Here is a 25,596-nt window from a genome sequence, read left to right as displayed (position 1 = left end):
GCTCAGCTCAACTCCTGCCCCTTTCTCCTTGAGCCCAGCCCCAACCACATAGAGCTGTCTTCTCATATACCCCATCTTAAGTCTTATCTAAATGGGTATTCCACTTGGAGAGTGAAGCTGTAACTGGGCAGTGCAAAAATTCCCTAACATGGGAGTGCAATATAAGGGAGCCTACTTGTTCAAAAATAATAAGCTACATATTCCACCCTCCCTAGCTCTCAGTACATACACTTATGTTATTTTTGTCCCATATGCCTTGTTCTGTGTCTTCTCATTAGGTTCTGAACCTTTGACCTACATGTAGGGGGAAAGTGCAATTTGAGAAGGGGAAGGACCTTCTCAAATACCTAAACATGTACTTTCCATCACAACTGTCAGTCAATTCCTAGAGGACTCATTCCCAGGACTGGAAAACCACCACTACTTTAGCACTTAGGTTGGAAAGGAGCCATGTGTCATCTCAGTGCTCTATAAACTCAGTGAGGCTGTCAGGCCAATTCAACTTGCTACTACCTGAAATGAGCTATCCTAGTCCCTCTGAAATCCCCTGTGGGACATGATATAAGCAATAAGATTGGTGCTATTTTCTGCTTAATTAACTCATTGGAAGGGATAACTGGATTGCACTATTATCTGTCATTCAAATCAAAGACCTATTTCATCATATTATGAGGATAAAAGCTATGATGATTAAAAATTATCCTATGAAAATAAGCCTATGATGACTAGGCTTATTAATGAAGAACTGTGCTATTTTTTAATAATGTTAGCTATTCTAATGTATGGTGGGTAGACTTAAAAAAAAAATTGCTGCCAATGTTAGTCTACATGCCTACTTTTCCAAAAAAGAGTACCAAAATTAACATCTAAAATACTGACATTAATTATTTTCACATTTGTTGATTTAGTAAAACCATGAGCTTTCCTCTAAAGATTTCCAGGTACCTGGAGTTTATTTTGTTTGGTTTACTGTTTCAGTAACTCATTCAGTCTAGTCAATTCAATAGAATAGGATTTCTATGTCTTAAAATACAATGGGCTAGATACCTGGACAACTTTCTCCCTCTAAAAGCAACTAAAAATGCTCAATTAAAAAATAAGAAAATAAACCTTCTTAAAAGAATCAATGAACTAACTAGTACCAAATTCTTAGGCCAGTGACTGTATAGGCAAGAACCCTGAGATGTACTGAGAGCTCTCAAGTTGATGTTTACACTGAGAGCATTTGTCTGACAAGATGAACAAGAAGAATGAGAGGCAAGGTGAGGGCCCATGCAAACTAGAAGTTAGATGAAAACGCAGCCCCAATTAAAACTAGAGCTTCCAGTGTATTATAACCAAGTATAATAGAAATGAAGAAAAAGTAGCTCTCCCATCTCCCTGGCCCCTCATTGATCTGAGTTGGGGGCTGAAGGTGTCTCTTAGGGAGAGGATATTGCAGGAGGGGAAGTCCAAAATCTAAAAGCTTAAGTAGATCCTCACTTGATTTAGAGTATTTCTTTCAAAAGAGCCACAGTTGTTCTAACAGCTAATTTCTTAACAGCAACAAGTGCAATCAAAAGACACTAAAACAATATCTTTAATTGTTAAAAATACTGTCACCCTACAATTGTATTCACAGAAATAATAGATTTAAAAAATAAGAGCAGGAGAATAACTACTAAAAGAAAGACATGAAGAAAAAAAATAAACACAAAAGAGAACAAACAAAAGCACTAAATAAGATAGTAGCTATAAAGACAACTATACCAACGACTACAATAAATATAAATGGACTAAATACCAAAGAAAAACTATAAAGCAAAAAAAAATTTTTAATACAGCGAAGAGACACATCAAACAAAAAATAAAAATAGTTATTCCACCAGAAAGGCTAAAAATAAGAGAATGGTAAAGATATACCAGTCAGGCAGCAACCTCTTTGACCTCATCCCAGTAACTTCTTTCTAGGAACACCGCCAAAGGCAAGGGAAGCAAGGGCAAAAATAAACTATTGGGAATTCATCAAGATCAAAAGCATTTGCACAGCAAAGGAAACAGTCAACAAAACCAAAAGAAAATTGACAGAATGGGAGAAGATATTTGCAAATGACATACCAGATAAAGGGCTAGTATCCAAAATCTAGAAAGAACTTATCAAACTCAACACCCAAAGAACAAATAATCCAATCAAGAAATGGGCAGAGGACGTGAACAGACATTTCTGCACAGAAGACATCCAGATGGCCAACAGACACATGAAAAAGTGCTCCACATCACTTGGCATCAGGGAAATACAAATCAAAACTACAGTGAGATACCACCTCTCACCAGTCAGAATGGCTAAAATTAATAAGTCAGGAAATGACAGATGCTAGCGAGGATGTATAAAAAGGGGAACCCTCCTACACTGTTGGTAGGAACGCAAGCTGGTGCAACCACTCTGGAAAACAGCATGGAGGTTCCTCAAAAAGTTGAAAATACAGCTACCCTACCACCCAGCAGTCACACTACTGGGTATTTACCCTGAAGATACAAATGTAGTGATCCGAAGGGGCACATGCACCCAAATGTTTATAGCAGCAATGTCCACAATAGCCAAACTATGGAAAGAACCTAGATGTCCGTCAACAGATGAATGGATAAAGAAGATGTGGTATATATACATAACAGAATACTATGCAGCCATCAAAAGAAATCTTGCCATTTGCGATGACATGGATAGAACTAGAGGGTATTATGCTGAGCAAAATAAGTCAATCAGAAAAAGACAATTATCATATGATCTCCCTGATATGAGGAAGTTGAGAGGCAACGTGGGGAGTTTAGGGGGTAGAAAAAGAATAAATGAAACAAGATGGGATCAGGAGGGAGACAAACCATAAGAGACTCAATCTCACAAAACAAACTGAGGGTTGCTGGGGGAAAGGCGGTAGGGAGAGAGTGGTGGCATTATGGACATTAGGGAAGATATGTGCTATGAAGTGTGTAAACCTGGCGATTCACAGACCTGTACCCCTGGGGCTGATAATACATTATATGTTAATAAAAAAATTAAAAATTTTTATAAATAAAAATAAAGGCAAGAGGGTATGGATACACCTCCGATAATAAGCTAATAGTGAATTTCAAAAACCTTAGATTCTTAAAATAGGTAACTTTCCATCTATATACATATTCACAACAGTTTAGAAACTTAAGGGGCATACTGGGATCAAAACTGAAGTAGGCATTTTAGGGCTTTTTCTGTTCAGCCAGCTGTGGGCCTTAGGAAGCCACCCCTTGGCATCGTGTGCTGTTGGTCCAGGAGGATGGAACATCCCTACAAACTGATAGGAAGTGTGTTTCCTTTCAGTTCTGTTCATGAAGGTGTCTTATAGCCTGTTACTGGTTTTGGGGGGGGGGGTGTTTAAAGAATTAATTTTCTCGGGTGCCTGGGTGGCTCAGTGGGTTAAAGCCTCTGTCTTCCGCTCAGGTCATGATCCCAGGGTCCTGGTATCAAGCCCCACATTGGGCTCTCTGCTCAGCAGGGAGCCTGCTTCCCTTCCTCTCTCTCCACCTGCGTCTTTGCCTGCTTGTGATCTGTCAAATAAATAAAATCTTAAAAAAAAAAAAAAAAGATTATGCCAGTCATATGTAACCCAGCACAGGATGATATAACTAAATTAATTTAAGACAGAATGGGTTTTGAACAATAAGCATTACTGGTGATTTTCTTAAAGTTTTATTTATTCATAAGTAATCTCTACACCCTACCTGGGACTTCTAAGCAGGACTTCAAGATCAAGAGTCACATGCTCTGCCAACTGAACCAGCCAGGCACCCCATACTGGTGAATTTTTAAGTAACAAGATAATGGTAATTTCAATAAGCCAAGGGAAATATAATCTATATATTTTTATATATCTAATAACTAATATTCAAAATACATAAAGGCAAAATACAAAATTGCAAATGTACCAAAGAAAGCATTTCAAACCTATCTCAGTAGCTGATAAAATAAACAGACAAGAAGCAATCACCATAGACATAGAAGATATATATCCCTAACAGATTAATAAGCTTGACCTAATGGACAGGAAAAAACACATTATCCAACAATGACAGAATTCGCTTTTTTTCCCCTGAGTATACACATACTGAGAAAGTCACAACAAATTCTAAAGGACTGAAATCATACATATGCCATTTCCTCTAACCATAATACCATAAGCTAAAAATATTAATAAAAAGATAAATAGAAAAACTCTAAGGAAAGGTATTAAATGAGTAAGAAATAGAAGAGCTATAGGATTTGTTAACAGTGCAAAGCATGTAGTGGGATAAAAATAAGTCAAATGAGGGGCGCCTGGGTGGCTCAGTGGGTTGAACCTCTGCCTTCGGCTCGAGTCATGATCCCAGGGTCCTGGGATCGAGCCCCGCATCGGGCTCTCTGCTCAGCGGGGAGCCTGCTTCTCCCTTCCTATCTGCCTGCCTCTCTGCCTACTTGTGATTTCTCTCTCTGTCAAATAAAAAATTAAATAATTTAAAAAAAAAAATAAGTCAAATGACAATGAAAATTTACACAGAAATCCAACCAATATAAATCCTTGAAACATATTACAATTGATATTTCACCAGTTCTCACATACTGAACTCAGCAAAGCCAAACTCTGAAGCCTCCCCTGTGAAGTTACCTGACACAGGAGGAGAGGAGATGCGACCTCACCCTTGCATGGAAAATGCCATGCTTTGTGCTTCTTACCGTAAACCACATCTCTGGAAGCTGGTCTGTCTCACTTGGTACTAACTCAGGATCACTTCCTCATACCATTCTCAAAGGTTCACTTCAAAACACATTAGGTAACTCCACCTTACTTAGTAACTCCCTTCTGCATTTTACTGAATAGCATTCAAAACATTATGGATAGTGGCTCTCTGCTCCTCCCCATTCAACAGATGGCTGCATCTTTTGATGCAGTGCCAGTCACACCCCTAAAACATGATGGTGAAGGTGAAGGTAAAGTGATTTGGCCATATTGGGTGCCTGGTCACCAGGGCTGCTTTTAACTCTGGCAAAATGGATACTGTCGTCATAGATGACCCCTTTATTTACCTCAATTACATGGTCTACATGTTCCTGTATGATTCCACCCATGGTAAATTCAACAGCATAGTCAAGACTGAGAACAGAAAACTTGCATTAATGGAAAGCCCATCTCCATCTTCCAGGAGTGAGATCCTGCCAACATCAAATGGGGTGATGCTGGTGCTAAATATGTTGTGGAGTCCAAAGAAGTCTTCACCACCATGGATAAGGATAAGGTGCCACCTCGGCTCACTTGAAAGTTGGGCCCAAGAGGACCATCATCTCTCCCCCTTCTGCTGATGTCCCCATGTTTGTGATGGGCAAGAACCAGAAGTATGACAACTCCCTAAAGATTGACAGCAATGCTTTCTGCACCACCAACTCCCTGGCCCCTCTAGCCAAGATCATCCATCACAACTTTGGCATCATGAAGAGACTCATGACTCCATGCCATCACTGCCACCCAGAAGATCTTGGACAGCCCCTTTGGGAAGCTGTGGCATGATGGTCAAGGGGCTGCCTGGAACATTCTATTGGCACTGCCACAGCTATAGGCAAGATCATCCCTGGGCTGATTAAGCAGCTCACAAACATGACCTTCCAGGTCCCGACCTCCAACATGTCAGTCATGGATGTGACCTGCCACCTGAAGAAAGCTGCCAAATATAATGGCATCAAGAAGGTGATAAAGCAGGCATGGGAGGGAACCCTGAAGAGTATCCTGGGCTAACTGAGGACCAGGTGTCTCCTGCGACTTGAACAGTGACACCCACTCTTCCACCTTCAATGCTGGGACTGACATTGCTCTCAAGGACCACTTCATCAAGCTCATTTCCTGATATGACAATGAATTCGGCTATAACAACCAGGTGATGGACTTTATGGGCCACACAGCCTCCAAGGAGTAAGAGCCCTCTGGACCCCAGCCCCCATGAGAGCAAGAGGAAAGAGGCCCTCAGCTGCTGAGGAGTCCTTGCCCCAACTCTTTCCCCAACACACTGAGAATCTCTTGACTTCTACAGTTTCCATCCTCCCCTGAAGAATGGGGAGGAGCTTGGGGAGCACTAACCTTGTCATGGTACCATCAAAAAAATAGACTAGGGAGACAAGATGGCGGGGAAGTAGGAGGAGGCGCCTTTTCAACCTGCACCCTAAAGTGAGCTGATTACCTACCAAAGAACTCTGATCACCCATGAAATCAGCCTGAGATCAGAATTATACACGTCTGGATCTCTACGGGGGCCAGAAGACGCCAGTGGGCAGGTAAAGTGGAGTGGGAATGTCGGACTGATATCGGAAGATAAACAAAAGGGGGAGGGAGCCACCAGAGGCGACCGACTGGAAAATAATACCCCAATACGAGAGTGCCCGGCATCTGGGGACCAGCATTAACTTGGAGTCTTGTTGAAAACACTCAAAAGAGCAAAGACTCGAGCGGGGAAATTGTGGGAATCGGGGCGGATAGGGATAGGGGCTTAAGTCCCCAGACCCAGGGCAGCCTCCCCTGGCGCTGAGCCAGAGAGTGCGGCGGAGAAACCTGGTCTTTGTCCCGGAGCCGCCAGTGCGCCCGAAAACGGGTGGAGTCCGGCTCCCGTGAGGGGCTGGGAGCCACACCAGACGGCAGAACGCGCACCTTACTGGAGATGCGCGCGTGCCTCAACCTCCCCTGAGAGAGGTGCACGAACGCCCAGCCTGGTGTTCTGGGACCCACGCGGCGATAGACCCACGCGGCGATAGAGCCGATAGAGCTGGAGGCGCCGAGCCCCAAACCATCCCCTGGGAGAGGTGCGCGCAAGCCCTGAGCTCTTAGCCCCAGCCAGCGGGAAAATCTCAGTGTGCGATTGCTGCTTGGAACCTCTCTGGCGGTCTGGAGCTGCCCAGACAGCCACAGCTGCCTTGGTTTTGCGTACAAGCAGGAGATCCTGCGTCCCCAGGGACCTCGACTCAGAACCTGCTCTGCCAGCGGCCCAGCGGCTGCAGGAGCAGACTGAGGCTTCTCTCTGAGAGGGAGGTTGGGGTGCAGTTTTCTTTCCTCTAAACCTCCAAAAACCATCAAAAGCTGTCAAGGCGAGAGAAAAGAAGTGAACAAACATAAAAACCTCCAGAGAACAAAAACCTGAAAAAAAACGTTTTTCTCAGAGCCCACCTCCTTGAGGGGGTCGGGAGGACTTAACTCAGGGAACCTCATTGACTGAAAACCCACGTGGCAGCCCCGTCCCCCAGAAAACAAATCAGGAAAAAAAAAAAAAAAGACTACAAGAGAACAACCACCACTACTTCATAGATACAACTTTTATTTTTAATTCTTTCCCACTATTCTGGTTCATTTTTTTTCTTTTTTTTATATAGATAATTTTTTAACCTATTTACCATCACAGTGAGATGTCCAGTACATCAAATTCCATGATAAACTTCTAACCTGAATTTTTTGATACATACACATGTGTTTTTCTTTTGCTTTTCTATTTTCTTAATTTTTAAAAAAATTTTCAATTTAGTTTAGTCCAGTTTATTCCTTTTTTATTTTTATTTTCTAATATTCATATAGAGTTAAACTTCAAGGTAATCCCCTTTCTCCAAGCAATGCTACCCCTATAGGTGAACCAATTTTTAATCCCCCTTTTTCTTAGGAAAGTTGAGTCCTTTAACAAAGATATCAAGATACATCCAGGAAGAATCAAAATAACCTTCCTCGCCCACACCAAGAATCTATAACCATGCTCCCATCTTTTTCTTCTGCCAGTGTCTCTGTGTATTTATGTTTGTCTGGATAGTATATAAATCTTACACTTGGGGTTCTTCTTGACGAGGCTCCTCCTTTTTTTTTGCTTATATATATATATATTTTCTCTCGTCATATACTTTTATCAGTCTTTTTGTTTGTCTGTTTTTGTTTGTATACGTCATAAACCTTACCCTGGGGCCCATTTGGGCTGAACCTTCACTTTTATCTTCCCTTTTTTTCCTGTCTCTCTCTCTCCCTCTTTTTTCTTTTTCTTTTCTTTTTTCTCTCATTTGGGTGGGGAATCCTGAGTGCTCAGAAGCGTTCCAGGGTGCACCTTGACTGCACCACGGTCAATACATCCAGCTACATCTGTCCAGTCATCTCTCACCAAAATGACTAGGAGGAGGAATCCCCAACAGAAGAAAAATACAGAGGATGGGCCTTCTGCAACAGAGCTAACGGCTATCAACATAGACAATATGTCAGAAAGAGAATTCAGGCTAACAATTATCCAGGCAATAGCTAGGTTGGAGAAAGCCATGGATGACCAAACAGAATTGATTAGGGCAGAATTGAAAGCGACCAGAGAGGAGGTTCATAATGTTAGGGCAGAGCTGAAGGCCACCAGGGATGAGGTTCACAACGCTCTCAATGAGTTCCAATCTAATCTAAATTCTCTAAAAGCTAGGGTAACTGAGACAGAAGATAGAATTAGTGATCTGGAGGACAAACAAATAGAGAGAAAGGATCAGGAGGAAGCCTGGAACAAACAGCTTAGAAGCCACGAAAACAGAATCAGGGAAATAAATGATGCCATGAAACGTTCCAACGTCAGAATTATTGGAATCCCTGAAGGGGAGGAGAAAGAAAGAAGTCTAGAAGATATAGTGGAACAAGTTTTTCATGAAAATTTTCCCAATCTTGCGAATGGAACAAGTGTTCATGTACTAGAAGTAGAAAGGTCCCCCCCCAAGATTATAAATTCAAAAAAAAATCCAGGCACCTCATAGTAAAATTGAGGAATCATAATTGTAGATACAATCTCTTGAAAGCCGCTAGGACAAAGAAGCTCCTTACATACAGAGGAAAGCCCATCAGAATAACGTCAGACCTGTCCACAGAGACCTGGCAAGCCAGAAAGGGCTGGCAAGATATATTCAGGGCACTAAATGAGAAGAACATGCAGCCAAGAATACTTTATCCAGCAAGACTGACATTCAAAATGGATGGAGAGATAAAGAGTTTCCAAGACCGGCAAAGCTTGAAAGACTATGCAACCACCAAGCCGACACTGCAGGAAATATTAAGGGGGGTTCTATAAAAGAGGAAAAATCCTAAGAATAGCATTGAACAGAAATATAGAGACAATCGACAGAAAGAAAGACTTCAAAGATAACACAATGTCAATAAAAACGTATCTCTCAATAATCACTCTCAATGTGAATGGCCTAAATGCACCCATAAAACGACACAGGGTTGCAGATTGGATAAAACGACAGGACCCATCCATATGTTGTCTACAAGAGACCCATTTTGAACCTAAAGATACACCCAGACTGAAAGGGAAGGGATGGAGAAGCATCTTTCACGCCAATGGGCCTCAAAAGAAGGCCGGGGTAGCGATTCTCATATCAGATAAATTAGATTTTAAACTAAAGACGGTAGTCAGGGATACAGAAGGACACTACATCATTCTTAAAGGGACTATCCACCAAGATGATCTAACAATTGTAAATATCTATGCCCCCAATATGGGAGCAGCCAATTACATAAGAAAACTATTAATCAAGATAAAGAGTCATATTGATATGAATACATTAATAGTAGGAGATCTTAACACGCCTCTCTCAGAAATAGACAGATCATTGAAGCAGAAAATCAATAAAGAAATAAGAGCATTGAATGACACATTGGACCAGATGGATCTCATAGATATATACAGAACATTCCACCCTAAAACAACAGAATACTCATTCTTCTCAAGTGCACATGGAACCTTCTCCAGAATAGACCACATACTGGGTCACAAATCAGGGCTCAACCGATACCAAAAGACTGAGATTATTCGCTGCATATTCTCAGATCACAATGCTTTGAAACTGGAGCTCAATCACAAGGAAAAGTTCAGAAGGAACTCAAATACCTGGAAGCTAAAGACCACCTTGCTTAAGAATGCTTGGATCAACCAGGAGATCAAAGAAGAACTTAAACAATTTATGGAAACCAAGGAGAACGAAGACACTTCACTCCAAAACCTATGGGATACAGCAAAGGCGGTCCTAAGGGGGAAATTCATAGCCATCCAAGCCTCCCTCAAAAAAATTGAAAAATCCAGAATACACCAGCTGTCTCTACACCTTAAAGAACTGGAGAATCAACAACAAATCAAACCAACTCCACACATAAGAAGGGAAATAATCAAGATTAGAGCAGAGATCAACGAGGTAGAAACCAGAGATACAGTAGAACGTATCAACGAAACTAGAAGCTGGTTTTTTGAAAGAATCAATAAGATCGATAAACCATTGGCCACACTAATCCAAAAGAAAAGAGAGAAAGCCCAAATTAATAAAATTATGAATGAAAAGGGAGAGATCACAACTAACACCAAGGAAGTAGAAACAATCATCAGAAGCTATTATCAACAGTTATATGCCAATAAGCTAAGCAACCTAGATGAAATGGATGCATTCCTGGAAAACTATAAACTCCCAAAATTGAACCAGGAAGAAATTGACAACCTGAATAGACCGATATCTAGTAACAAGATTGAAGCAGTGATCAAAAACCTCCCAAAAAACAAGAGCCCAGGCCCTGACGGATTCCCTGGGGAATTCTATCAAACTTTCAAAGAAGAAATAATACCTATTCTCCTGAAGCTGTTTCAAAAAATTGAAGCAGAAGGAAAACTTCCAGACTCTTTTTATGAAGCCAGCATTACCCTGATCCCCAAACCAGGCAAAGACCCTACCAAAAAGGAGAATTTCAGACCGATATCACTGATGAATATGGGTGCTAAGATTCTCAACAAGATCCTAGCAAACAGGATCCAACAGCACATTAAAAAGATTATCCACCATGACCAGGTAGGATTCATCCCTGGGTTACAAGGATGGTTCAACATTCGCAAATCAATCAATGTGATAGAACAAATCAATAAGAGAAGAGAGAAGAACCACATGATCCTCTCCATTGATGCAGAAAAAGCTTTTGACAAAATCCAGCATCCGTTCCTGATTAAAACGCTTCAAAGTATAGGGATAGAGGGAACATTCCTGAACTTCATCAAATCTATCTATGAAAAACCCACAGCAAATATCATCCTCAATGGGAAAAAGCTTGCAGCCTTCCCATTGAGATCAGGAACACGACAAGGATGCCCACTCTCACCACTCTTGTTCAACATAGTATTAGAAGTCCTAGCAACAGCAATCAGACAACAAAGAGAAATAAAAGGTATCCAAATTGGCAAGGAAGAAGTCAAACTCTCTCTCTTCGCAGATGACATGATTCTTTATATGGAAAACCCGAAAGACTCCACCTCCAAACTACTAGAACTCATACAGCAATTCAGTAATGTGGCAGGATACAAAGTCAATGTCCAGAAATCAGTGGCTTTCTTATACACTAACAATGAAAATACAGAAAGGCAAATTAGAGAATCGATTCCATTTACTATAGCACCAAAAACCATAAGATACCTCGGAATAAACCTAACAAAAGAGGTTAAAGATCTGTACTCGAGGAACTACAGAACACTCCTAAAAGAAATTGAAGAAGACACAAAAAGATGGAAGACCATTCCATGCTCTTAGATGGGAAGAATAAACATCGTTAAAATGTCTATACTGCCCAGAGCAATCTATACTTTTAATGCCATTCCAATCAAAATTCCACCAGTATTTTTCAAAGAGCTGGAGCAAATAATACTAAAATTTGTATGGAATCAGAAGAGACCCCGAATTGCTAAGGAAATGTTGAAAAACAAAAATAAAACTGGTGGCATCACGTTACCTGATTTCAAGCTTTACTACAAAGCTGTGATCACCAAGACAGCATGGTACTGGCATAAAAACAGACACATGGACCAGTGGAACAGAGTAGAGAGCCCAGATATGGACCCTCAACTCTATGGTCAAATAATCTTTGACAAAACAGGAAAAAATATCCAGTGGAAAAAAGACAGTCTCTTCAATAAATGGTGCTGGGAAAACTGGACAGCTATATGTAGAAGAATGAAACTTGACCATTCTCTTACACCGTACACAAAGATAAACTCGAAATGGATAAAAGACCTCAACGTGAGACAGGAATCCATCAGAATCCTCGAGGAGAACATAGGGAGTAACCTCTTTGATATCAGCCACAGCAACTTCTTTCAAGATATGTCTCCAAAGGCGAAGGAAACAAAGGCAAAGATGAACTTCTGGGACTTCATCAAGATAAAAAGCTTCTGCACAGCAAAAGAAACAGTCATCAAAACAAAGAGGCAACCCACGGAATGGGAGAAGATATTTGCAAATGACAGTACAGATAAAAGGTTGATATCCAGGATCTATAAAGAACTCCTCAAACTCAACACACACAAAACAGATAATCATATCAAAAAATGGGCAGAAGATATGAACAGACACTTCTCCAATGAAGACATACAAATGGCTACCAGACACATGAAAAAATGTTCATCATCACTAGCCATCAGGGAGATTCAAATCAAAACCACATTGAGATACCACCTTACACCAGTTAAATGGCCAAAATTAGCAAGACAGGAAACAACGTGTGTTGGAGAGGATGTGGAGAAAGGGGAACCCTCTTACACTGTTGGTGGGAATGCAAACTGGTGCAGCCACTTTGGAGAACAGTGTGGAGATTCCTCAGGAAATTAAAAATAGATCTTCCCTATGACCCTGCAATTGCATTGCTGGGTATTTACCCCAAAGATACAGATGTAGTGAAAAGAAGGGCCATCTGTACCCCAATGTTTATAGCAGCAATGGCCACGGTCGCCAAACTGTGGAAAGAACCAAGATGCCCTTCAACGGATGAGTGGATAAGGAAGATGTGGTCCATATACACTATGGAGTATTATGCCTCCATCAGAAAGGACGAATACCCAACTTTTGTAGCAACATGGACAGGACTGGAAGAGATTATGCTGAGTGAAATAAGTCAAACAGAGAGAGTCAAGTATCATATGGTTTCACTTATTGGTGGAGCATATCAAATAATATAGAGGACAAGGGTAGATGGAGAGGAGAAGGCAGTTGAGGGAAATTGGAAGGGGAGGTGAACCATGAGAGACTATGGACTCTGAAAAACAACCTGAGGGTTTTGAAGGGGCGGGGTAGGAGGGTGGGGGAACCAGGTGGTGGGTATTAGGGAGGGCACAGATTGCATGGAGCACTGGGTGTGGTGAAAAAACAATGAATACTGTTACGCTGAAAACAAATAAAATTAAAAAAAAACAAAAAACAAAAAAACAAAAAAAAAAATAGACTATACTTAGATCCGAAAAAAAAAAAAATCATGGATAGTACTAAAGAAAACACTAGATCATTTCTATTCCACATACATGTTGCCCAGTCTCACTTCAGAAATGCCAACAGAGCAGTGAGTACTGAGAAAGAACCTGATGTTGAGGCACACATATTTCTTCATTAGAGGATGAAATAAACTGTTATAATAACAAAATCAGAAAATATAGCTGTACATTTTAACTTTTATCAAAAACCAAGAATTTCAACTCATTTCTCTCTTTGTTTTAGGAACCCTAATTGTCTAAAACATTTCAAAGATAATACATATAATGGCTAAGATCTCTGGCACTTCATTCTAATTCAAGCCCAGTCTTTTCTAATTAAACACATCAATAGTTTTATCAGTTTCCTTAAAAAAAAAAAGAGCTCTAGTTAAAAAATGAAATTTCCTCTTAAAATAATTTTGTTACTCCAAAATTACTGAAAATCTGTTACTCAGAAATAAAACAATGAAGCCAAAAGTTTATTTTTTTAACCTCATATTTTTAACTACAAGCTATGCCATGTCAGTTTAGCACATATAATTATTGCAGACTATTACAGAGACTATCAAAAAACATGTGGTTGATCAAATAGAAATACACAAATTAATCTTTTCCTCCAAATATGTGAGAATTGTCTAGGACCTATTTCCAGCTTCTTTTGGGTTGTAGAATGGGCTGCTACCTACCCGGATTAAAACAAACACCTCAGAGAAATGTCACCTTTTTCATCCTGTTTATTGCACACATATATAAAACATATATTATGTAAGTTCATTGCCAAATACTCCTGAGATCACTACAGCAATGATCCCAAGGAGGGAACTACTCGTTGCTACTGTATGCAAACATAAAGGTCAAAGCAACGGAAGGGAAATTTGTCAGACTCACAAGGGGCCCACCTCAGAAGCTCATGGAAGATCATCAAGAGCAAGTGCCCTCCTATGTAAGAAATACCACCAGGTGGGGTACCCAGACCTCGACCAAGATAAAACAACTAAAGGGTAGCACATGAGGGATTGAAATTCGCATCCTCTGTCTCCCAGCTCAAGGTCTCTGAAATGCTAGTCCCAATTCTTAAAGTCAGTCAGTGTCATGAATACCTTTCCTTCCATACTGCCATACTCCTTTTTCAACAGTCAACACCAGATCTTCCTCTTGTTTTTGTGGTCCACCACATGTCTCTTACTCTAAATATTTCCCCTCTCTCCACCTAAGTACTGACAACTGTAACAAGGACAAAAATAACTAATTCGCATCTCTATCACCATTGTTAAAAGTTACAGAAATCATGTTCAGAAAGTAGGTTTGCTGTTTGGAAAACATGGTCATAATATTTTAGATAACTTTAGAGAAAACCTACTGAAAACTATCTTAAACTCCCAACAGTCTGTGTCAGTTCATAGCTTCCTCTCCCAAAGTGCATCCCACAGTGACATAGGGTAAGGTGAGCCTGTGGGCAAATTGCTTCGAAAATGTTGCATACACTATCCGAAGTAGAGTCATAATTATAAGCTCTGAAAAGTACTAAAAAAGACCAAAACTGTCCAATCTTGTTTAATCCAGTGTCTCGATGTATTTGATTTAAAAATGCTTTATTCTTACAACACTTACAAATATCTCATGGCAAAGCCAATTTTCTATGCATAATGAATGAAAAATTTTATAATTTAAAACTAAAATTGGCTTCTAAGAAGTCTACATATCAAATTAAAATAAAGCAAAATTTCTATACTGCTTTCTTCCCAATGCAGAAATTAGAGAAAAGAAAGAAAAGGGGTAAAGCCCTGGTTTTTACCAGGCCCATAACCAATGGCCCATATTCAACAAGACACATTATTAAGTTTTGATGCAGAAAAAAAAAACTCAGTTCAGTGAGGCAATAAGGACATCTCACTATATTTAAAACAAAAGAAATAGCACAGCAATGTAAATGTACTCAATATCACAGAACTATATGCTTAGTGGTTAAGTTTTATGTTATGTGTACTTTACCACAATTTTTTTTCATCCAAAGAGAAATAGGACAAACAACGTTTTGGGGATTTTTTTTTTTTTAAGATTTTATTTATTTATTTATTTGCCAGAGAGCAACAGTGAGAGAGAGAGAGAGAGCGAGCACGTGCACAAGCACAAGCAGGAGAACCAGGAAAGGGAGAAGGAGAAGCAGGCTCTCCACTGAGGAGGAACCCTGATGTGGGGCTCGATGCCAGGACCCTGGGATCATGACCTGAGCTGAAGGCAGAGGCTTAACAACTGAGCCACCCAGGTGCCCTGGACAAACCACTTTCTTGATAAGGTAATGCAACTTCGCTATTTTAACAAAGGGAGGGGAAAGGCAATAAAATGCCACCCACCTGAAAAAGTTTTAACCATCTCATAAACAACCCTGGAGTGAGGACAAATTTAAAATAAGAACTGGGGACTATCAATAAAAACAGCAACACCGAAACACTACATGTCAAAACTCGTGAGATACAGCTAACACTAGAGGGAGAAAACAGTTCACAGCTGGAAATGTCTTAGTGACTACACAAAGAAACCAAAGCAAATTAAGTTACAAAAACAACAATAAAAGGCTGACACACAGAACTGAGGCAAAAAATAATTCTCTTTCCTAAAAAATGAAGGGAGGGCAGTGTCTTAATTCATCTTTACTTTTCTTGTACCCAGCTAGGACATCATATGGGTCTCAGAAATGTTAGCTGCAAAGAATGAGACCTACATCTGAGAGAGTTAACTTAAGCAATAAATACATGAGCTAAATGTCCTCAAGAATTCAAAGAAACTTCAGTTTCCTTAATTCAGTTTTTTCAATCAAATGTATCATTTTCCTATTATAAGTCTTCTCACTGAGTAGACCTTCCATCTTCTAATATCAACTAATTCTCCTCAAATTTATTTACAGATATATTCTTAACATCCCAACAGGAGCACCTGAAGAGGTGACTGTAAAAGCCATACACAAGTGAAAGGAACAAAAATAGCTAAGAAACTCTTGAAAAAGGTTATGTTGGGGTGCCTGGGTGGCTCAGTTGATTGGGTGTCTGCCTTTGGCTCAGGTCATGATCCCAGGGTCCTGGGATCAAGTCCTGCATCAGGCCTCTTGCTTGCTCTTCCTGTCCCCAGTGCTCATGCTCTCTCTTAAATAAATAAATAAAATCTTAAAAAAAAAAAAAAAGATTATGTTAGTAGGGAAAGCCTCCCCACTTAAAAATTATTAAATAATAGAAAATATTTGGATGGTATGGCACAGAGACAGATAATAGTCCAACAGAGCCCAGGAAGAGACACTGATGACACAGGGGACACTGCAGAGCAGTGGGGACAGGGTGACCTTATTAAATAATGCTGGGAGAACAGATATCCATATTACTTTTAAAAATAAAACTACCCATACATAGCACCACACACACAAAGTAATTGCAAACAGATTAAAGTTCTAAATAGAAAAAGGGAAAATAAAGCTTTTAGAAGAAAATGGATGGGGCACCTGGGTGGCTCAGTGGGTTAAACCTCTGCCTTCGGCTCAGGTCATGATCTCAGGGTCCTGGTATCAAGCCCCGCATAGGGCTCTCTGTTCAGCAGGGAGCCTGCTTCCCCCTCTCTCTCTGCCTGCTTCTCTGCCTACTTGTGATCTCTCTGCCAAATAAATAAATAAATAAATCTTTAAAAAAAAAAATAGAAGAAAATGGAATAGACCATCTTAATGATGAAGAAGAGACGCATTTAAGACCCAAAAACCACAAATCATAATGAAGCAGATTGATAATTTTAGCTATATTAAAATGAGAAACTTCTGCTTATAGACGCTATAAAGAAAATGAAAAGTCCAACCATAAGTCACAAAATATCTGTAACACATAAAAACAGTAGAATATCCAGAACACATAACTCCAGCGGGTAGAGTGCCAGGTTGTCTGCAATCTTTTCAAACAGTTCAGAAAATAAAGAAATGAGTAAATGAGTAATAAATGCATGTACACATGAATATATACACTTATACCACAACAAAGAAAGGAGAGCAAAATGTTAAAAACTGTTGAAACTAAGTGATGGAAATAAAGGTCACCATTATAGTTTTCTTTCCTTTTCTAATATTTCAAACATTTTATAACAATAGGCTTGCAGTAAGGGAGGCAGTGTACAGAATTCCTGCAAAGCAATGAAAAACCAAAAAGAAAAAAAAAACATAAATAAAAAAGACGGTGATCCTATCAGTAATCACAAAAATGAATATTAAAACTATTATGAGAAAATATTTAATGTCCATGAAATTTGAAGAAATTTAGAGTCTGACTATATCAAATGTTTGAGATGTGGGTTAAGGGGTACTTCTATACCCTACCAGTAGGAGTATAACTGATATACACGTGTCTATGTATACTGAAGCATGTATTCTAACAACATACTACACAGTACTATAAATGAACGACAGTTTTCACAATTAGCATGTATCAATCTCGACCTAACATTGGAGCAAAAGAATTAAGTCTCCACAGGATTTGGTACCATTTATTTATATGAAGTTTAGCCTTAAGAACCAGTCAATGAAATATCTAGCAATATAGGGGCACCTGGGTGGCTCAGTTGCTTAAGCATCCAATTCTTGATTTCGGCTCAGGTCATGATCTCAGGGTTGTGAGATCAAGCCCCCCACCCCCACCCCCCGCCATCGGGCTAGGCGAGGAGCCTACTTAGGATTCTATCTCCCTCTGTCCCTCCCTCTGAAAGAAAGAAAGAAAGAAGACAAAAGAAGGAAGGAAGGAAGGAAGGAAGGAAGGAAGGGAAGAAAGAAATGTCTAGCAATACAATCAAAGATGGAAACACGATAAGAAAAAAAACTTGGGGGGTGCCTGGGTGGCTCAGTGGGTTAAAGCCTCTGCCTTCAGCTCAGGTCATGATCCAAGGGTCCTGGTATCAAGCCCCACATTGGGCTCTCTGCTCAGCAGGGAGCCTGCTTCCCCCTCTCTCTCTGCCTGCCTCTCTGCCTGCTTGTGATTTCTGTCAAATTAAAAAAAAAAAAAATCCTAAAAAAAAAAAAAGAAAGAAACTTAGGAATATTTATCATAAAGTCAGAATAGTGCCTACTCCTTAAAAGAAAAAGCAAACTAAGCTACAATCCAAGAGGGACAGAGAAGAATTCTATAAGCCACCAGCCCTTTTTATTTCCTTCAAGAGTGGGTATATCGAAGTGTGTGCTTTTAGCCATATATAAAGCATACACAAAAATTTCACATGCTCTTTTGTTTATGACGTATATTTCACAAAAAAGAACATTCAGCAACATCGGTAGGTGCTGGGAAAACAGTTTTCCTACCTGGAAAAAGTTTTTAATTGTTGAAGATTAGAGGCTTAAAAATTATTTACCCTCAACTATGTCATAAAGACATTAGACCTATTATGTTAACGAACTGCTACAATTGAGTTATTTTTGTAAAGACAAAAACCTTTTTCTAGGGAGAATATATTCATCCCTTACTTTATCTCTTTTACAGAGACAAAGTTAAAGTTCAGGTTTCCCCCACTATCCAAAAGTACCGTGTTCCTGTGAAAACTTTCCTAAGCCCCAATGGTGTAAAGTGAAGAGCAATTACATTAATTTAAATAGACAAGATTTTGAGTATTCCCAGACCCCAAAAATAACTTCTCTCGGGCTTCTCTGATATCTTAGGACACATCTTGTTAACAGATGAAGATAATACATCCAGACAAAGCCCAGACACTCAAAGACACCGCGGTTCAAAGCCATGGTGGCTTGATGCTGAGTACAGTTCCAGGGAAACGAAGAAACATGGCAGGGCCGCTCTCCCCTTTACGGGGCAGGGGGAGGTCTGCCTGTATAACAACTCGCTGCAAAACAAACCTGAATGCTATTTTTGCTTTTCGTCTTTTTTTATAGAAGCAGAAATCCTCTTCCCATTTCTTTCAATTAGAGAAAACAAGTGCTAACGTGGGTCTTTTGTAAAAGTGAAGCAGTATAACATGAACTTTTGAAAAGCAAGGGGCACGTGTGCCAAGCACATATCTAACTGCTTTTCAGATAGACAATAAAATTTTCATAAGTTATAGAGTCCTGGACTTCCCTCCCTCTTCATGAAAAATACATAAGACCTGTCATACACACCAAGACATTGAAAGGTACATGTGCTATGAAAATATAAAATGTCATTATAATTATTAATAAGTATTTAATAACAATATACATGGATATCAGACATTATTCTTCATATTACATGTACAGTGATAAACACAGCAGGGGATGGGGAGAAGATATTCAATAAAGGATACAACCCCATGGACTAGAACTAATCATCTTTTACTACACATTAATCTAATTTTTAAAAATTAAAATACAAAGTTGTTAAAATTTCTTTACACTGTTAAGGAAGTTTCTAGAAGACTCCTTTCTCCCTTGAGTTCCCAAATTCTGTTCACATTTATACACTCGACATATTCCACTTTATATGTTTATCTTTATCTCCCGCAATAGATGGGATCAGTGTGTAAAGAGAATATTCACCTTCTTCATCTGTGTGCCCCCAAGTGTGCTTAGCTTGAGGCCTTGAATGATAAACTGAAACATATCTTGGGACTACAGATAAACAGGACTTAATTCTCATATTATTGATAAAGTATGACTTACCGACTTTATTCATATCCCGTAACAACAGCTGACAACACATCCAACCCTACAGACTAGGAAGTATTCAAGCTTCACTTCTGGATCACTGGGGGCAAACCTCGCAGAGCTCTTCTACACTTGCAACATCATTCCACTTCCATACAACGCAGCAAGTAATGAACTCAAAAGGAAGATGTTTATTGTGACATGTTTTTTTCATTCCTTAAGGAATGTTTTTCGCCCATGGCTTTGCCTTGGGTGAAGCCATGTCAAATGGTTTAAAGCCAACAGAAATTGCAAACCGTTCAGGTCAGCTACCAAATCCTTTTCCACAGCAACACAGAGGAACTATATATACTGGTCGGTAGGTTGGACAGCTGGCTGATTTTTCAGCCACTAACAACAGCATGAGAAGGACAATGAATAAACTGGGGGGGGAAATCACGAAATACATACTATTTAATATTAAAAATCCATGGGTACCAGTGGAAGATTCCTTTTTCTGAAATGCAAAATGGCAACTTGACAAGATAATCAGGGGGCTTTTGAGGCTCACAGAAAAGTCCCTACATACCCCTTGCTTACTAAACTGGTGTCTCAATAAGCTTAAAAGCAGGGGAGGACTGAGAACATGTTAGTAAAAATCTACTTACGTTGTTTGTGCTTGTTATCATCTTTTAAAAGGCAAGACATTGTCAAAAGTGAAGGAGAAAGCTAGCTGGTTTTTACACGTGCTCTGCTGTAGGTCACTTGCTCACGGCGGCGTGTTGGAATTATTGAAATTCAGGAGCAATACTGGGCTGACAAGCTCCTGTACCGCTGCAGGCTACAATCCGCACACAGTGCCTGAAGGGTTATTACAATGGCAGGTGTCTACAGAGGACAACAAAGGAGACTTACCCCTTCCCGAAGGCACCTCATTAGCACTGTGTACGCGGCCAAGGGAACAGTCCAACACTCTCTAGGGTTCTTTTTTTTTTCTTCCTAAAATGAAGCGGAAGGAAAGGCAGTGAAGCTAACAGCACAAAAGATATTAATCTGTTCAAGAAAAAGACCATTTCAAATACACAAACTATTGAAAACTTCTTAATATTCTACATAAAGGAGTGCTGATTATCTGACAATTCTGACCTCAGTAGGGGGTCTTTTACCACTTTGTACATACAAGGGATTTCTCTTTCTCATCAGAGTGTACGTGGTGATGTTCATCGGACCCCCTCATAAGGAACCAGATGAAAAGAAGTGAGAAATGACAATATGATCCAGCTGGCAGAGAAACTACTCTATTGGTAACTGTAGCTGATAACACAGGTATTCCCACCTAAAAGGTATTAGATTATCTGAAATGATTTGAAAGCACAGAATACCCAGCTCTGAGGAATATTCAGGATAATCCCTAAGTATAAGTAAAAGAGTATGTTACCTAGTAAGACAATGTGCTAAACAAAAATAAGTGATGGGATTAGCAGGTCCACAGGTTTTTGGTGGGGTTTGTTTTTTTTTTTTTTTTTGAAGATTTCATTTACTTATTTGACAGAGAGAGAGAACACAAGTAGGCAGAGAGACAGGCAGAGAGAGGGGGAAGCAGGCTCCCTGCTGAGCAGAGAGCCTGATACGGGGCTCAATCCCAGGACCCTGAGATCATGACCTGAGCCAAAAGCAGAGGCTTAACCCACTGAGCCACGCAGGTGCCCCAGGTCCACAGGTTTTAAAGATATCAGCAATGATTCTCTCAGAAGAACCAAATTAGGGTAATAACCCCTAAAACCCTCTTGCAATGTATCAAATAACTTCAAAATATAAATGGGGGACCACACAGAAAAGTGAGGAAATTAATCTCTTTAAAGCAAAAGAAATTAGTTACTATTTAGAGAAAATATTTCTTTAAGATTATCCAAATTTTAGAACTGGTACCTTACTGATCCAAATGTTTCTTACACTTATGATGAGAATTATGACTGATTAAAACCATATCCTTGTTTAATCACAGAATTCCACACAGTCACGATACCTAGGTGGCTCAGTCAGTGATGCATCTACCTTCAGCTCAGGTCATGATGGTCCTGGGATTGAGCCCCGCATCAGGATCCCTGCTTAGTGGGGAGTCTGCTTCTCCCTCTGCTCCCCCATGCTCTCGTGCGCATGCATACTCTCTCAAATAAATAAATTTAAAAAAAAAAAAACCTACAGACAGTCATAATCTAGACATTATCATCCCAAGCTGCTGCTCCAGCTTAAAAAATCACGAATTCAGCACCCAATTTAACTTCAAAACACAATTTTCCCCCTTTCTAGCTCAGTTATTCAAAACAGCTACCACAATCGTTCTGGAATCTATCACCTACCCTACCTCCCGGCCACTCAGATGCCCTGGTCTATCATCCAATCACTCCTGCCAAAAGCCTGAACACCTCCCTCTCTGACATCCCCTATTCCCTTCCCTGGGGAACCCAACCCTGGAGGGAGCCAGTGGCTTGTCTTCTCCAGGCCCACGTTTAGGCAATGGGGCTCATAGAGGGCAGATCCCGGAACACAGAGGGTCCATGAATGACTTAATGTCACCAAGCCCAGGGACCTTCAGTATCACTCTGTGGCCTCCCAATCCTCTATGACCAATTCCCTCTTCAAAAGGAAGACTTCACACCTAGAATCCTCCCACCTCTGCACCTACTTTCCTCCTCCTCAGAGATCATGGAGATCATGAGAAAAGAGCTCCCAACGTTCCTATACCTGAAGCCATACATTACTTACACCCAGTGGTTATACCAGGAGAGGCTCCTCCACCCCCACCAGGTGGGCTTGGATCCCATTCACATCCTGCCTCTTCCAGGTCATCAGGTTATGGACTATCCCATACCACTCCTAAATTTTCAAAGTCCTGTCCATTGGGTCCTTTCCATCTCTGCTAGAATAGGCTAACTGTCCCCATCTTCCAAACAGGACCCCCCGCAGCCCCCTGCACTCCTGCCAACTTTTCACAACCATTCTGGCTTCACACTGCATTTCCCAGCTTCCTCACCTCCTGCTAAAACCTCAGCACACTCCAGGAGGCCTTCTGACTTCCTCGCTCAAAGTAAATAACTACCTAAAATAGCTCTTGCTGAGTTTCGATGACTTCCATGTCACTCAGTCCAGCAGGTTCTTTTCAGTCCTCCTTCATGGACCATAGACTACGTCAGTGCTCTAGACTTTCTCTTCCCTGAAACACCCTCTTCTCACTCCTAACTTTGCTCCTACTTTGCTTACTCACATTTAGTTTCAGAATCTTTTCTTATCATTCTCCAATCTATTCTCCATCTTAAGACAGAGTCATCTTTTTGGCATTTAAACTAGATGACGCTGATTCCCTTCTTTAAAGCCTTCATGACTTCCCCTTGCTCACAGGGTCAAGACACATCCAACTCAGGCAAGGAGTCCTTCCTGAACTTGCCCTGGCAGGTCTCTCCAGCCCTGCCTCCCTGCTCATTTCCCTCCTGTCCCCCTGGTCTTGGTGCAAGTTATGCATTATAAAAGCACCTGCAGGGGCGCCTGGGTGGCTCAGAGGGTAAGGCCTCTGCCTTCGGCTTGGGTCATGGTCTCAGGGTCCTGGGATCGAGCCCCGCATTGGGCTCCCTGCGCAGTGGGAAGCATGCTTCCTCCTCTCTCTCTGCCTGCCTCTCCACCTACTTGTGATCTCTGTCTGTCAAATAAATAAATAAAAATAAAATAAAATAAAAAACAAAAGCACCTGTGAAGTGCCAGGAATTCTTCTAAACAAGAGCCACACAGCTATGAGCAAGACAAATTTTTGCTTTAATAATGCTTAGTGGGGAAAGAAGAGGAGGAGGAGGAAGGGAAAGGAGGAAAAGAAAGAGGTAGGTGGATGAGGAGGAGGAACCAACAAGACAAGTAAGTCAAGATGGTGAGGACTGCCATATAGAAAACCAGAGCAGGGTAAGGGGCTAGAGGAAGACCATAGACAGGGTCCATCTCATATTGCACAGAGCCGGGAAAAGGCTCCCTGAAGGGACCTGAACAAAGAAAACTCAAACCTCTAGGTGGGGGAGGGTGTGAAATCACTGCAAGCAAGAGGAACAGTAAGTGCAATGGTGTTGAGGCAGGAATGTGGCATGCCAGGTTCAAAGAGCTGTGAGGAGGTCAATATGGCGGGAAGAGGAAGAGAGCAGGACATCAGTGAGAGCTAAGGTCAACCGGGCACTGGGGAGGCAGCCCACAAGGGCCGACAAGGCAAATGGTGGGATTTGGCAGTGACAACAAGCAAGACAAGAAGCACTGGAGGGCTCTGAGGAGGGTCGCTGTGTTTTTAACAGGCTCACTCTGGCTCATGTCTGGAAAATAGACTGCAGTAGACAAAATAAAGCAAGGAGACCATCTAAGAGTTCTTACAATAGTCCAGGTGAAGATCATTAATGGCTCAACAAAAACAAACAAACAAACAAACAAATAAAAAAGGACAAAATAGGAATACCTGGGCTCAAGGTGGGAGGTATTCTTGATAAAAGAAAAAAATACATAAATTGTAAATGTATCGCCTCCTACCATCCTCTGCAAAACCTCCTCTGGTCCTCCATCCTCAAGCTTGTCACCTTAGAGTGCTCCCAGAGAGACAACAGGACAGGCCTTAAGTTTCTGTATTATATACAGTATAAACTCTCGCTTCAGGTCAGTCTCACTACGTCAGCACTGACCTAAGATTTTACGGTTCACATATATTCAAAGTGGCAATTCCACAAAAATCTCATGAAAAGTTATTGATTTTCATGGATAAAGGGACATACCCTCCTTTTCTAGTTTGCCATCCTAAGTTGTATTCAAATGCCACAGAACCATCCTTTTATTAAAATAGCCTTAGCTTATATCCAATTAAAACATGTACCAAAGAAAATGATTCCCTAGATCTACTTTTTGAAGCAAACAGAAATAGGATTCTGTATGATTCCACTTATAAGATTCTAGAAAATACAAACTAGTCTATAGGACAGAAACCAAATCAGTGGTTGCCTGGGAGGGCTTACAAAGGGTGTGGAGAAACTGAGAGGTGATGGAGATGTTCATTATCTGAACTGTGGTGATGGTTTCACAGGTGTATACATATATCAAAATTGATCAAACTGTAATCTTTAAGCATGTGCAGTTGACTGCATGCCAATTACATCTCAATTAAGCTGGAGGGGTAGATAATAACTTTAAGATTTTATTTATTTATTTGACAGACAGAGATCACAAGTAGGCAGAGAGGCAGGCAGAGAGAGAGAGGAGGAAACAGGTTCCCCACTGAGCAGAGAGCCCAATGCAGGGCTCGATCCCAGGACCCTGGGATCATGGGTAACCCACCGAGTTACCTAGGTGCCCCAAGATAATAACTTTTAAAAAGGAACAACAAAAAAGGAATAACAGCGAAAAGAATTAAAGTAGACTCTCATCCCTGATCAGATGGCAGACTAGGTATCTGAACACTCTTCTGATAAAAGCAACACCTTGTATTCTGACATCCTTACAATGCATCAGAGATGTTGATAGGAAAACAAAGAATCAAACCAAACCTTAGATAACCGCAAGTGTGAGAGTACAACTGAGCAATGAAAGTTTGCTTTGACTCTGAGAGCCTACAGGACTTGGTCAGTCAGAGCTTTGATGCCAAGGCCCTGGGGACTCAAGCTGAAGATAAAGTAAAACTG

General features: G+C 40.6%; 1 protein-coding gene across 1 annotated transcript in view; it reads right to left on the bottom strand.

Moving 5' to 3' along the window:
• Positions 1–25,596, bottom strand: part of ULK4 (unc-51 like kinase 4) — a 610,308-nt gene that overhangs the window by 501,834 nt on the left and 82,878 nt on the right. The window contains exon 19 of the mRNA XM_080819657.1: positions 20,819–20,902. Coding sequence (XP_080675783.1) covers positions 20,819–20,902 — 84 coding nt within the window. The remainder of the gene's footprint in view (positions 1–20,818; positions 20,903–25,596) is intronic.

The sequence above is a fragment of the Martes martes genome (assembly GCF_963455335.1).
Source record: "Martes martes genome assembly, chromosome: 1".
NCBI lineage: Eukaryota > Metazoa > Chordata > Mammalia > Carnivora > Mustelidae > Martes > Martes martes.
Note: the sequence above shows the minus strand (reverse complement) of the source record. Positions and strands in the feature narration are given on the sequence as shown.